The sequence below is a fragment of the Suricata suricatta genome, chromosome 6, assembly GCF_006229205.1.
Source record: "Suricata suricatta isolate VVHF042 chromosome 6, meerkat_22Aug2017_6uvM2_HiC, whole genome shotgun sequence".
NCBI classification, from domain to species: domain Eukaryota; kingdom Metazoa; phylum Chordata; class Mammalia; order Carnivora; family Herpestidae; genus Suricata; species Suricata suricatta.
The window spans coordinates 24180596-24194530 of record NC_043705.1 but is presented as its reverse complement, the minus strand read 5'-3'; the positions used below and the strand labels follow the sequence as shown (position 1 = coordinate 24194530).

The following is a 13935-nucleotide window of genomic DNA, read 5'->3' as shown; positions in this document are numbered from 1 at the left end:
CATTTTATAAAAGATAAAAGTGAAATTTAGGGAGGTTACTGAACCTAAAATGTATGTCTAGTATGTTATATGATGAGAAATAACAATCAATTATCTTTACTTGTCTCATTTATTCAGTTACCATGCCTCTATTGTTTATAGCTCAATTGAAGTTTGGAACTTAGATGACTTTGTTAAGGTATTTAAGAAATTAGTTAAGAGGTAATTGCCTGTGTTGGTTTTTGGTTACTAGACATTTTTGAGAACCTTTATTAGCAAGGATACCACTCTACATCTAGATTATCAAACAGTCCTTGCTTACAACTAAACTACAGGAATCACTTACAATTTGAGGTATTGTGCAGTGGGAGATAAAGGGTCATTTTGAGAATTGATACCTTAGCCTTTCCCATGATGATTATAGAGAAATAAGGAAGGACTTCTCTTTTGCCCCAAAATATTCATCCAGTAGATAGTTACTACATTACATACTATATATTCTTGATACTTTTCTGATATTGTTATTCTTTTTTTCAAACATTTGTTTTGAGAGAGAGAGTTTTGAGTGAGAGAGCACTCTGGTGCACAAGCAGAGGAGGGGCAGAGAGCGAGGAAAGAGAGAATCCCAAGCAGGCTTCACACTCCACTCAGCACACAGCCTGACACAGGGCTCAGTCTTACAAACAGTGAGAACGTGACCTGAACTGAAATCAAGAGTCAGCCGTTTAACCAACTGAGCCACCCAGGCGCCCATTCATTGCTATTCTTAATGCTTCTGTCATTGCCCTCCTTTTTTTCCCCAGAGGTCCTAAGAATCTTCAGAGAAATATAAATGTCTGAGAGGTGACCTCTTTCTAACTTGCACGGTTCCTCTATAAATACAGTTTGGCTTGGCTGGAGCTGCTAGTGGTGGGTGAGACTTTTGTAATAAGTGTAGTGGGTGGCAGGGACTGCCAGTCTAAGCCAACCGTTTCCTTCCTTAAGTACTCCAACCCCATGTTCTCCATAGTAGAACTCATTTTTGGTCTCTTTGGATACTAGATAAGTGAGAATTAAGATCTAGATAGTATCTGTAGTATAGGAATTTCATATTATTTATTCAGCTTAATTATAGTTACCCCACAGAAATAAAGAATGGAAAACTCCAGAGAGGCTGAACATTTTCAGATCAAGGTTCAAGGAAGGAAGCAGAGCAAATCGAGAGAGTTGGTGAGAGTACTGACAAATTTCCGCAACTGCAGTGCACTTGATTTATTGTGAAGAAATTGAGGAGAGTTTAGAGGTAACCTGCCAGTACAGTTTGGTGGTGAGCTTGGAAGAGGAGGCAGAAGACTTGAAGAGGTGCTCAGTAGAGTGAGGATGCGCACTTCAGTGTAAGATTTAATCCTAACCTGGTCTGCCTCAGTTTAGATATGTTACAAATTGAGAAAGCATAGTTTTCACATAATTAAGAGACTATCACTTTAATAGAAAAATGGACAAAAGATATGAATAGGCAGTTCACAAAAGAAGAAATATAAATGCCTAAGTAACACACAAAAAAGTACAATCTAACTAGCAGAGAAATTCGGTAGAATGCAGTTGACTATAAGATGGCCAAGAACTGTCTATGTGTCATTCTCCAGTTTATCCCTAGCTCCTGGCATAGTCCCTAACAACGGATAGGTTCATATATTTGATGAATGAATGAAATAAACAAATAAAATTGGATTTTCCCCCCTTAGATTGATGGCACAATTTAAAAAGACTCATGCGTAGGATTGAGAATAGCATGATTAAAGGGCAGTCTCATATTTTCTTGGTGGGCCGTCCATTGATTCAGTCCTTTAAAAAAATTTTTTAAAGAGTTTTTTTATTTAACATTTATTTATTTTTGAGAGAGAGAGAGACAGATCATGAGCAGGGGAGGGGCAGAGAGCGAGGGACACACAGAATTGGAAGCAGGCTCTAGGCTCTGAGCGGCCAGCACAGAACCCCATGCAGGGCTCGAACCCACAAACCTTGAGATCATGATCTTAGCCAAAGATGGACACTTAACCAACTGAGCCACCCAGGCGCCCCTGTTTTATTATTTTTTTTAATGTTTTATTTATTTTTGAGAGAGAGAGAAAGACAGGAAGAGAGAGAACGAGTTGGGGGGCAGAGGGGGGGACAGAGGATCTGAAGTGGGCTCTGTGCTGACAGCAGCAGGCCTGATGCGGGGCTCGAGCTCATGGACCACAAGGTCATGACCTGAGGTGAAGTCAGATGCTCACCTTTCTGAGACACCCAGGTGTCCGTGATGCAGTCATTTTGGAAAGCAGTTTAGTGATACAAATTAAAAGTGATATAGCATCTACCCTCTGACTCACACATACAATAGTTTCATATACACACATATTCACTGTAATGTTTGAACTGGATATAACCCAATGATCTATCAGGGGCTTTCTGCCTAATTGAATACTGTACAGTCAATAAAAGAATGAAAATTTGTATGTATTGATGTGGAACTATGTTCATTGTTTACTAAATGAAATAAGAATTGGTTGTGTAATTTTTTCATGTGTATGAATATATGAGACTCCTCACAGTATTATTTCAATGAAATTGTTGGTGATGTTTAATTTCTAATTTTAAGTTTTGAGCAAAGTAAAGAGTACTACTTTTATAATTGGAAACACAAAAACCATTAAGGTTTATCTCTTTTGAAAAATGTGTAGGTAGAAGAATATTCCTTATTCATGTTTATATGAACAGCCAAAACATTTGCTGAGGGCCAGGAAAGAAGAGATTGCTAAATAGGGAGGTATCCTATATCTTCTGTATAAAAACTGTGTATTCACATTTCCATGTTCTGGCATTTAGCTTTTGAGAATATTGTCACATTCTGATGTTAGTCGAGTTAGTTGAATCTAATTCTTAAGGATATACTCAGCACCTCACAATTCTGTTTTTGAGTTTACCGTGAAGAAAGAATGAAGTGATCAGTCATAATACCATGTATTTTGTGTCGCATCTACGTGTTCTCACATAACAGCAATTATGGAAATTCCTCCAAGTTCTTTGGCAAAGACCTACCCCATTTGTTTATTATTAAAAAACTATGTTTTAACTATTTACCATTTTTTTTCTTCGTGGTCATTTCATTATTTTCAGTTGTTTTACCATTAACAGCAGTGCTTCAGTAAATGTCCTGTAGCTTCTGGCAGTACTGTTAATTCTGTGGGTTATGTGTCCACAAGTGAGGCTGCTCTGTTGAAGGATTTACTTTTTCTGAGTTTGAAACATCACTTTACCATTTTAATGACTATGTCATTTTAGAAAAATACTTGGCTCTTGTTATTAAATAGAACATTTTAAATAAAACATTTCTTTCCTCATTGGATTGAGTTTTTTAACTATTACCATCCCAGGTATTTCTGACTTCTGTTTTGTAGATCATTTAGTTCATTTCTGTGCACTGCAAGGCTGTTTTGATAATGGTGATGGCTTTACAGTAAGTTTTACTGTCTGTGACAAATTCTTCTTATTCTCTCTTCAGTGCTAAGTTTATAATAGATGCTTCTTGCATATTTATAAAGCTAATAAATAGATTTAAGAGATAATAAAGAAATATTAAGTCTTGCTTTAGATAAATTTGGCACGCCTGTTACCTTAGGGAAACTGAAACTTGGCCTGTTCACAGTGTCCCCTGCTAGCCAAAAATGGTATTACACTTTCTCAAGTGTAGTAAACAGTGACATACATACAGGAAGAGTTGAGGAGAATTGGATGATCAGTTTGAACTTGGAAATATGAAGGGGCACATGTTAGACGTGAGAGAAATACTGTTAAGTCTTAGAGAAGAGACTGTTTGATAGTAAATTCCAAGGCTGAAAAATGCTGGAAAGTACCCATTGTGCTCTCCTGTGTAAACTTTATCACTCTTTTCCTTCTGCCTTTTATTTTAAAAGATTTCAGGGGCGCCTGGGTGGCTTAGGCTGTTTAGTGTCCACCTCTTAATTTTGGCCCAGGTCATGGTCTCATGGTTTGTGAGATTGAGCCCCTTGTCAGGCTCTGCACTGACAGCGTAGATCTTGCTTGGGATTCTCGCTCTCTGTCGCTCTCTGCACGTGTGCACGCTCTCTCTCTCTCTCTCTCTCTCTCTCTCTCTCTCAAAATAAATAAACATGAAAGAAAATTTCAAACCTATAATAAAGTATAACATATGTCCATATTCCCTTCATCTAGATGTACCAGTTGTCAGTATTTTTTCTGTAACTGCTGCTCCTGCTCTACTGTCCTGTTCTTGTCTGTCTTTCCCTCCTGCTCTCCCTCCCTCCTTTCCTCCACCCTCCCTGTGTGCATGCACGCCTACACACACACACACACACACACACACACACACACACACACAAACCCTCTCTCTCTCTTTCTCTCTCACTCTCTACACTTACTAGATCTATATTTAGATGAGTGCTAAACCATTTGAGAGTTGCAGACAGGATGATGACATTTCACCCACATAAGCTGTGTATGTTCTAAGAACAAGGACATTCTCCTCCATTATCAGACACAGAAACTGAACATTGACAGGATTATCCGAAATACTGTTCATACTCAAATTTCCCCAAGTTTCCCAATAATGTCCTTCACAGCCATTTTTGTCTCCCCAGATCTAGTATCTGGGAAATGAAGAATCACATATAGCCTTTAGATGTTGTGTTTCCTTGAATGTAGAATATAAAAGTAACCTCAGCCTGTTTTTGTGTTTCTTTTCATGATACATTTTTGAAGAGTCCAGGCCAATTTTGCAGAATTGTTCTCACCTTAAGTTTTGTCTGCTTATTCCTGATTAGATTCAGGTTAAATGTTTAGCAGGAAGAGTACCTAGGTAATGATATATCTTCAGTGCCTCACATCAAAAGGCACATGATTTCATCTTATCCCATTATTGCTAATGTTAACTCTAATTACTTGATTAAGGGTATTGTTTACTTCTCTATATTAAAGATTTTATATTCCTAATTAATGGTCTGTGGGGTGATACTGAATATTTCCTTTTCCCCAGTTTTTTTGCCCACTGGTTTTAGCATCCATTGGTCTGTTTGTTATTGGTTTTTGTTTTTTTTTTTTTTTTTTTTTTTTTGAGAGAGAGCATACATGCATGTGTAAGACAGGAGAAGCAGAACAAGAGGGAGAGAATCTTAAGTAAGGCTCAATTCCACAACTGTAAGGTCATGATCTGAGCCAAAATCAAAAGTCAGATGCACGACCTCCTGGGCCATCCAGGCACACACCCATGGATGATTTTGGTCTCAATTATTACTTTAGTGGTCACCAAAAAAAAGTCATTTTTTAATTCTTTTATTTCTTCTACATGTATTAGTTGACATCTTCTATAAAGAAGGTTGCTTACTTTACTCCCTGCTTTATTTCTCGTCGTTTTAATTTTTGCTGTTATCACTGTGGACACAGGAATTTTTTGTTGTTGTTCATTTGCTTATATTCCATTTTAGTCTGTTTATTTTGATGCTCGTGTTTCTAAATTTGACCGATGGGGGCACTTCTGACTGGTTCTCGTGCCCTTTTCATATGTCCCCATCTGTTTTCGTGCATTTTGTTGCTATTAAAACAAGATATTTTAAGGTCTCTCTACTTTATCTGCTGTAGCCTTGGAATGAGCTATTTCTCCCGAGAAGTCTTGTTCCATTTTCGTAGGAGATGATCCTAGAAATAAGAATTTGGGTGCTCAGGGTGCTGCTTTCTTCTGGGATTTTGGTGCTCATGGACTCTTCCAGTGAACAGAGCTGGAGGCACTCAATAGACAGACAGGCAGGCAGACAGATAGAGATAGAGATTTTTAAAATATAAGTCTGTGTTCATTGTACTACTACTAATCCCCAAAGGTTTTTTTTTCCTTTTTATTCCTTTCTATATTTATCTCTCTCTTCTCTCATAGGAACATGATGGATCTTCAAAAGTCTGGGTATATTTACTCATTTGCTCACTCCTGTAGCAATGAAATTGCTATACCATTATGCTATACCATAGAATGCTGTTTGAAATAAACGTATCAACCTAGGTACTTGATGGGTACTAAAAACAGTTTACCTTAAGCAATTAAAAAATTTAGATAGAGAACTCTCCTTTCTACTTGCTATTATGCTTTAAAAAATTATTTTATCCAGTAGTCTCACAGATTTTGTTTTGATGTAGCAAATTACTAATTTTAACTGAATTCTTTTTCATTATGGTAGTTGTAAATCTCCGGAGGGATATGCTATAAAATAGTCTGCTTATACAGCAGAGATATACTTCAAATTGACTCATATTTAAATTTCATGTTAATTTTAAGGGAGCTCAGGTTACTGGAATTATTGCTTGGTGGGAAACTTTATCTTAGGCAGAGATACTGATGTTCAAAAACACAGGAACACATATGGATTCAGTAAATTAGATGTGAAAATAAGGCCAATCAGAAAAAAATTTGAGGGGCATCTGGGTGGCTCAGTCAGTTAAGTGTCTGACTTTTGGTTTTGGCTCAGGTCATGATCTCATGGTTCATGGGTTTGAGCCCCATGTTGGGCTCTGCACTGACAACCTGGAGCCTGGTTGCTTTTCTCTCTTTCCCTTTCTCTTTCTGCCCCTTCCTCACTTGCTCTCTCTGTGTTTCTCTCAAAATAACTTAAAAATATTTTTTTAATGTTTTCTATTTATTTCTGAGAGACAGAGACAGCGCGAGCAGGGGAGGGTCCGAGAGAGAGGGAGATACAGAATCTGAAACAGGCTCCAGGCTCTGAGCTAGCTGTCAGCACAGAGCCCGACACGGGGCTTGAACCCACGAACCGCGAAGTCATGACCTGAGCCAAAGCTGGTCGCTTAACTGACTGAGCCACCCAGGCGCCCCTCAAAATAACTTTCAAAAAGAAGTTTAAAAAATTAGAGAATAAAAGATATAACTGGGATATTTGTTCTTATAAGCAATTATTTAATTTTGTTCTCCTTCTTGGCAGTCTCATTAAAAGGAAATATTCAGTTGGATGATTTTCATTGTTTAAGGAAACTTTTTTATTGGATTATTGGAGGACTTTTATTGTGGGAATCCTATCTATTTGTATAGTAAATGTACAAGTGTTTCTTGCATGATTATTTTAGCACCTTAATTAAATCGTGGTTTAAGGAAGGCATTTTTTTTTAATCTTTCAGGAATTGAATTTAGGAAGTATAAGGAAATTCATATTTAACACATTCCCTAGACTCTTAGGACACAGGTAACTTTGTATGTTGCAGCACCATATGAAAAGGTATAAAGGTTGTAGCATTCTCTCTGAAACCTGATTGTTAGTGACAGATGCTTATTAATTGGGTCAAGTGTACTGGAGGATAATATTGTGTTCTTTGATTTCACTCTCTCAGTACCGAGGTATAGATGTTTTCTGGTATTTTTTAAAAAAGTATTTTAAAAAATCTTTGAGAGAGAGAGAGCAGGGGAGGAACAGAGAGAGAGGGAGACACAGAATCCGAAGCAGGCTCCAGGCAATGAGCTGTCACTACAGAGCCTGACGTGGGGCTCGAACCCACTCACTGTGAGATCATTACCTGAGCCGAAGTCGGACGCTCAACTGACTGAGCCACCCAGGTGCCCCAAATACTTTTTGTGGTTCTCTGTGGTACCTAGGTACCAGGGAGACCAAAGAAAGCCCATGTTATTTCAGTGTGCCAAAATAGTTTATATTCTTGTCTAAGTTTATTAGAGTATTGTACACATAGAAACACCTGAATACACATTTAGAGCACTTAGAATATTTATTTGAATGTTAATTTGCTTTGATACTAAATTTTGCAAATCACAAAGTTTTATTTTTGAATGTTTACTTGCACTGCACTGACCACTGATAAAAGTCCTCAAGAGTATATTAATTTTGCTGTCCATTCTAATTTTACAATTATAATTTCTCTCCAATCTTGATTTACTTTAATTTTCTGATTAGATTTGATTTATGAATCATAAGGCTAGAAATGCTCTACACGTAGAACCTGGTTTTTCTCTTCAGTCTCCAGCCAAATTCCCCCACTCTCTTTATATAAAACCAGGATAGGTGATTGACTCTATCCCCAGGGATGAATGTTGCCAGTCCCTGGTAATCCCTTGTCCTGGGGTTCACATTCTTTACATTGTTAACCTAAAGTCCCTTCTGCTAGAAGTAATGACATTTAGTTAACTTAAGTAAGCAAATGGCAAGAAACAAGGGAGAAACAAAGAATCTCTGAAATACTTGTCTTTGATGTTATGCCCAAGGAACCTAGGAAGCAGGAGATGATACATATCCATTTACAAAATTTTAATTTAATTCATCTTTGGTTTGTTCTTAGTGAAAATACAGCATGCTATAATGCTTATAGAAATGACCCCCTCACTTTCCCCTTCACCCCAAAAGACTTTTTCTTTTTCAGTACAATTTTGACTACTATTACTAACCCAAGTTAATTTTAGACTCCATTGCTGAAAGCCTCAGTTTTGCCATTTATTGAGGTATTAATTGAAATATTAATGTATTTAGAGCAGAAATGTCATTTTTTAGGGAATCTAGAGCAAGAGCAAAGCTGAGGTCAAACTGCCATAAGGATGGACACCAAGGAAGCTGTATTTGGGACAAAAAGAAATCAAGATAAGGTAGATGCAAAGTAGAGAAAAGCACTGGACCCCCCCGGGGGGAGGGAGGAGTGGAAAATGGGAGTGGGTTGTGTGCCTCTAATGGCAAAGAATAGTTAGATTTCTGAAGAGGCAGCCATGAAAGGCTTCTAGGAAATGCTGAGGATTTGGGTTTAAGTACTCCCATCTGAATGTATAGGTTTTAGCTGACTTTTAGCTAGCTGAATACTTTAAAAATTGATGAGGTTAAGTGTTTCAGTGGGGTAGATCCTTATACTCTGGGCTAGTGTTTCCTGTCTCGATAGCTGTGCACGATAATCTTGGTGTCAGTTGGTAAAACCATTACCAGTACCCAGCTTCAGCACTAATGCCTGTTACTGCTTGGAACTGAAAAGGGAATCTCCAGTTAAAGCATTAAACTAACAAGATGAGTACAGAGCATTTAATTGTTTCTTTTCTTTATGTAATACAAAGATTGTGTTTTCTCTTCCTAGCAACATGAACCGTGAAGACCGAAATGTGCTGCGTATGAAAGAACGGGAAAGGCGGAATCAGGAAATTCAGCAGGGCGAGGACGCCTTCCCACCTAGCTCTCCTCTCTTTGCTGAGCCATACAAAGTTGTAAGTTGTTTTTTCAATGTTTTTCCCCTCAGTAGTGTGACAGTTTTGCTTTTAAGAGAGTGTTTGAAATTGAATTTGTATAGTAGGAAAGAGTTTTATTATGTATACCATTTAACATTTTTTTCCTTTCCTCTAAATCAGAATGTGCTTTCTGGGGGAAACTTGTCATTGCAGTATAACATACAGAAAGGTACACAGAACAAGTGTTTTAGCTGAAAGAATTTTCACAATATGAGCAACATTATATAATCAGTACCTAGATCAAGAAACAATAGTGTTAGCATCCTAAAGTTGTCCTCAAACCCATACCTCTTCCCATCTCCCCCTTGCTATCTCATGGGGTTGAAAATGTGGTCTGGATTAACTCACGCATTCATCTCTATATTCCTGGCTCTACCACTAACCCTGGGCAGGCATTTCACCTTTCTGAATTAAACTAAAATTTTATGAATGTGTGAGCATCGTCTGCTGTTTGTTAGGTTCTTTGGGTATACCATCAGTCAGAGACAAATAGTTGAGAGATTCTTTGTTTCTCCCATTTCTTGCCATTTGCTTACTTAGTTAACTAAATAGCAGTTAGTTATTAGTATGTTTGAATCAATGTGTCTTCACTATGTAGTTCCTTTTTCTGTTACCATATATTGTTATCTTTCTTTTTTATGTGCTTAATTAACAGATTCCAATTTAGGTTACAAGTGTGTTGTCGGAGACGTTCAATAAGTTGAACCAAATTGCTATTTTTATAGCTATCATTGTACTTGATTTGTGATTACGTAAAATACTGCATATCCCTTCTGATGACTCTAATGTAGCTGTAGTGGCCATAATTGTCTCTACTATTTGATTTGGCTTTCATTTTATCTAACTTCCATTTTAAAGGGTTATACTGTGTATAGTGGCTATAATAGTATATACATTGTAGCAGAGTGACCATTGTGGGTTTGCAGTATGAGATTGAGAGTGTATTAAACTTTTTTTCTGATGAAATATAAATATACCACATATTTTGAGTTTACCCTTAAAACATTTGGTGTTTGTAGAGGCCATTTATGAACCCTGTAAAAGCCATTTTTTTTTTAGTTTTTATTTTAAAGATTTTCAATTAAAGATTATACTGACATCCTTTATATGAGTGTGCAACAAAACCTGGGGTTTGGGATTAGGGTTTAAAGACATTTTGAAAAAAAAAACGGGTTTGGTACAGAATCTTCGAATCTTACTACCATTTATTTTTGTACTTGCAATGTAATGAGTTGGATTTGATTCTTGATCTTGATGCTGTCTATATATTTACCTCTCTTGTTTAATAGGCATCAGACTTATTTACAAATAATCTAAAGTCATTATCAATTCATATCAATATCAAAATAAATAGTAGTGGTTGATTTGCTCTTTAATCAGTAAGCTTACCCTCATTCTTATAAATGAATATCAATGAGTCCTCAAGCTCGTAGACATCTTGGACTTTATTATTTAAGAATGATTTTTAGTGTTTATTTTTAAGTGTTTATGTATTTATTTTGAGAGAGAGAGAGAGAGAGAGCCTGCAGCAGAGTAGAGGGAGAGAGAGGGAGGAGAGAGAAAATCTCAAGCAGGTGCCACACTGTCAGCACAGAGCCCATTATGGGGTTCAGTCTCATGAACTGTGAGATCATGACCTGAGCTGAAATCAAGAGTTGAACGCTCAACTGACTAAGCCCCCCAGGTGCCCCTCCAGGAATGAGTTTTAAAAACTTAAAGTGTGTACCATTGACTTCAAAACTTGGAGTGTTTTTTGGTCAGAATTAATAGAATTAATATTGAAACTTTATCAATGGATTTTCCATTCTTAACTTGTTGTTGACTTTTGTTAACTTAATTAGTCACAGTACCAGAAGGTATTAAAATTTTTAAAAATATCAGTTGGGTATAACTTGTTTCATTAAATTTTTGTTTCTCTTTCTAACTATAGTATTGAACTCTTGAACTCTTAATATTAAGTTTTCCAAGATAGCCAAAATAATGAGTGTTGACTCAGTTGCTTACCTAGAACTGAGTGACATAAAGGCACATTACTTTTCCTGTTTTTCAAAAGATTTTTACTACTGTTCCAATATATTTATTGGTGAAATTTGGATTTTTTTTTCCCTTCTGGAATCTTTTGTACATATTTCTCAATGTCCTTTAGAATATTTGTGTTTTAGCATAAATGTTTTTCACTTTCAGTGTACTTTTTTTACTATAAAAATTATATATTTGGAGTTGGCTTTTGAGATATTAACCTTAAGATATGAGATGAGGCTTCTCTTTGAAAAACCCCTTTGCATTCAAAGTTTGGAAAATCAGTTTAGAAGCATCTTTTATTTCTGCTTACGCTAACTATATAATTTTTTTTGCAATTTTTTATAGACTAGCAAAGAAGATAAGCTATCAAGTCGTATTCAGAGTATGCTTGGAAACTACGATGAAATGAAGGATTTCATAGGAGACAGATCTATACCAAAGCTTGTTGCCATTCCCAAGCCTACAGTACCACCAACAGCAGATGAAAAATCTAATCCAAATTTCTTTGAACAGAGACATGGGACCTCTCATCAGAGTAGCAAATGGACTCCAGTAGGACCTGCCCCCAGTACTTCTCAGTCTCAGAAACGGTCCTCCGGCTTGCAGAGTGGACACAGTAGCCAGCGGACCAGTGCAGGTGGCAGTGGCAGCACTAACAGTAGTAGCCAGAGGCACGACCGTGACTCATACAGCAGTAGTGGGAGCAGCAGTCGGAAAAAAAGCCAGCATGGATCGGAACACTCCAAATCACGCTCTTCCAGCCCTGGGAAACCCCAGGCTGTGTCTTCGTTAAGCTCCAGTCATTCCAGGTCTCATGGGAATGATCACCATAGCAAGGAACATCAGCGTTCCAAATCACCTCGGGACCCTGATGCAAACTGGGATTCTCCTTCCCGCGTACCTTTTTCAAGTGGGCAGCATTCGAATCAGTCTTTCCCACCTTCATTGATGTCAAAGTCCAGTTCAATGTTACAGAAACCCACTGCCTATGTGCGGCCCATGGATGGACAGGAGTCCATGGAACCAAAGCTGTCCTCTGAGCACTACACTAGCCAATCCCATGGCAACAGCATGACTGAGCTAAAGCCAAGTAGCAAAGCACATCTTACCAAGCTGAAAATACCTTCCCAACCACTGGATGTAAGTCACATATTTGGAAGTTTTATTTATTTATTTATTTTAATGTTTATTTATTTGAGAGAGAGGGAGGGAGAGAGAGTGAATCCCAAGCAGGGTCTGTGCTGTCAGCATAGAGCCCAATGTGGGGCTTGATCCCACGAACCATGAGATGATGACCTGAGCTGAAATCAAGAATCGGATGCTTAACCGACTGAATCACTCAGGCACCATTAGAGCTTTTACTGTTATGACTCTATGAGGCAGTTTGTCTCTCTGGTTTTCTTTTTTAATGTTATTTATTTTGAGAGAGAGAGAGAATGAGCCAGGGAGGAGCAGGGAGAGAGAAGGAGAATCCCAAGCAGACTCTGCACTGTTAGCACAGAGCCCAATATGGGTCTCAGGAACTGTGAGATCTTGACCTGAGCCAAAATCAGAATCAGACACTTAACTGACTGAACCACCTACGCATCCCACTCTGTTTTAATAATAAAGTGTATATAAGTTTTATAAGTCATTGACTCCCGAGTGGATTGACACACCTGTTAGCTTCCCCTCCTGGGCACTAGAGGAAATATCATTTACTATTTTGAAATATTCAAATAACACTTACAGGATAAAAGAGTGATCTGTGAGATCAGTACCTTTAGATTTCCTCCTTTTGATTTTATGAAATAATACATATTGTGTTTAAAAAAATTCACTCGTATTCTCACTGTGATACTCATGAATGAGATGTGGGCAGTGGTTCAGTGTAGGGAGTGTTGGGATTTGGGGGGCATCTATCCAGTTGGTAATGTTGTATGGTTTGGTTGCCATGATCTTTTTCTCTGGTTACACTTAAAGGGTTGAGGCAGCTGCTCTAGATTCGTAGTGGTGGCTTGAAATTTACAGCATTATAACTGCATACCAAAGCATCAAAATAACCAAAGAAATTTTGCATTCATTATGAAATAGAAGTTTTATCTTTTTATGTAAATTTTAAAATAAAAAATTTGAGAAGTAGTGTCAGTAACTGAAAGACAGTTTATAGCTTAAAACATGGTGGAAGGCATCAAGGATAGATAAGATCCTATTTCGAGAACACTTAAACATTTTTCCTGTAGCCTTGGGAAACTTGTTCATGGCATTTGTCGTGGAATCACTCTTTGCAAGAGAGCAGTGAAGTGGTTGGTGGTTTCGTTCTTTCTTCGGACGACCTGATTGTCGGAGGTAGATTTGAGTTCATACTCTAGCTCTCTAATTCTTGATTGTGCTTTAGAATGAACAACTTTTCCATGATTAATGAAAAGCTGTATAAAGTGTCGATTCTGTTGCAGACAAGTGTTCTTTCAACAGTAGTGCTTTTATTTTGTTGGTTAGTTTATGTGAAACAATGTATTTCAGTATTATGGTATATTTTGTATATACCAAGTTTAAAATTTTTGACAAGTTTCTCACCTGAAAAATAACATTTAAAGTTTTATTTCTAATCTAAGTATAAAAAGATAGGATTTTTTTAAACTTGTGAAAAATACACAGTTCTTCAAATCCTATACAGTTGGGATTACGATTTTTTA

At 37.3% G+C, this 13935-nt stretch overlaps 1 protein-coding gene across 2 annotated transcripts in view; it reads left to right on the top strand.

The window, feature by feature from the left end:
* AFF4 (AF4/FMR2 family member 4) overlaps nucleotides 1-13935 on the top strand; it is a 95570-nt gene that overhangs the window by 25631 nt on the left and 56004 nt on the right. The window contains exons 1-3 of one of the 2 annotated variants that reach the window (XM_029941900.1): nucleotides 8596-8617; nucleotides 9091-9217; nucleotides 11606-12400. In XM_029941900.1, coding sequence (XP_029797760.1) covers nucleotides 9095-9217; nucleotides 11606-12400 — 918 coding nt within the window. In that variant the 5' untranslated portion in view covers nucleotides 8596-8617; nucleotides 9091-9094. Of the gene's footprint in view, nucleotides 1-8595; nucleotides 8618-9090; nucleotides 9218-11605; nucleotides 12401-13935 lie in introns of those variants that run through there. The other variant, XM_029941899.1, reaches the window with a different exon arrangement.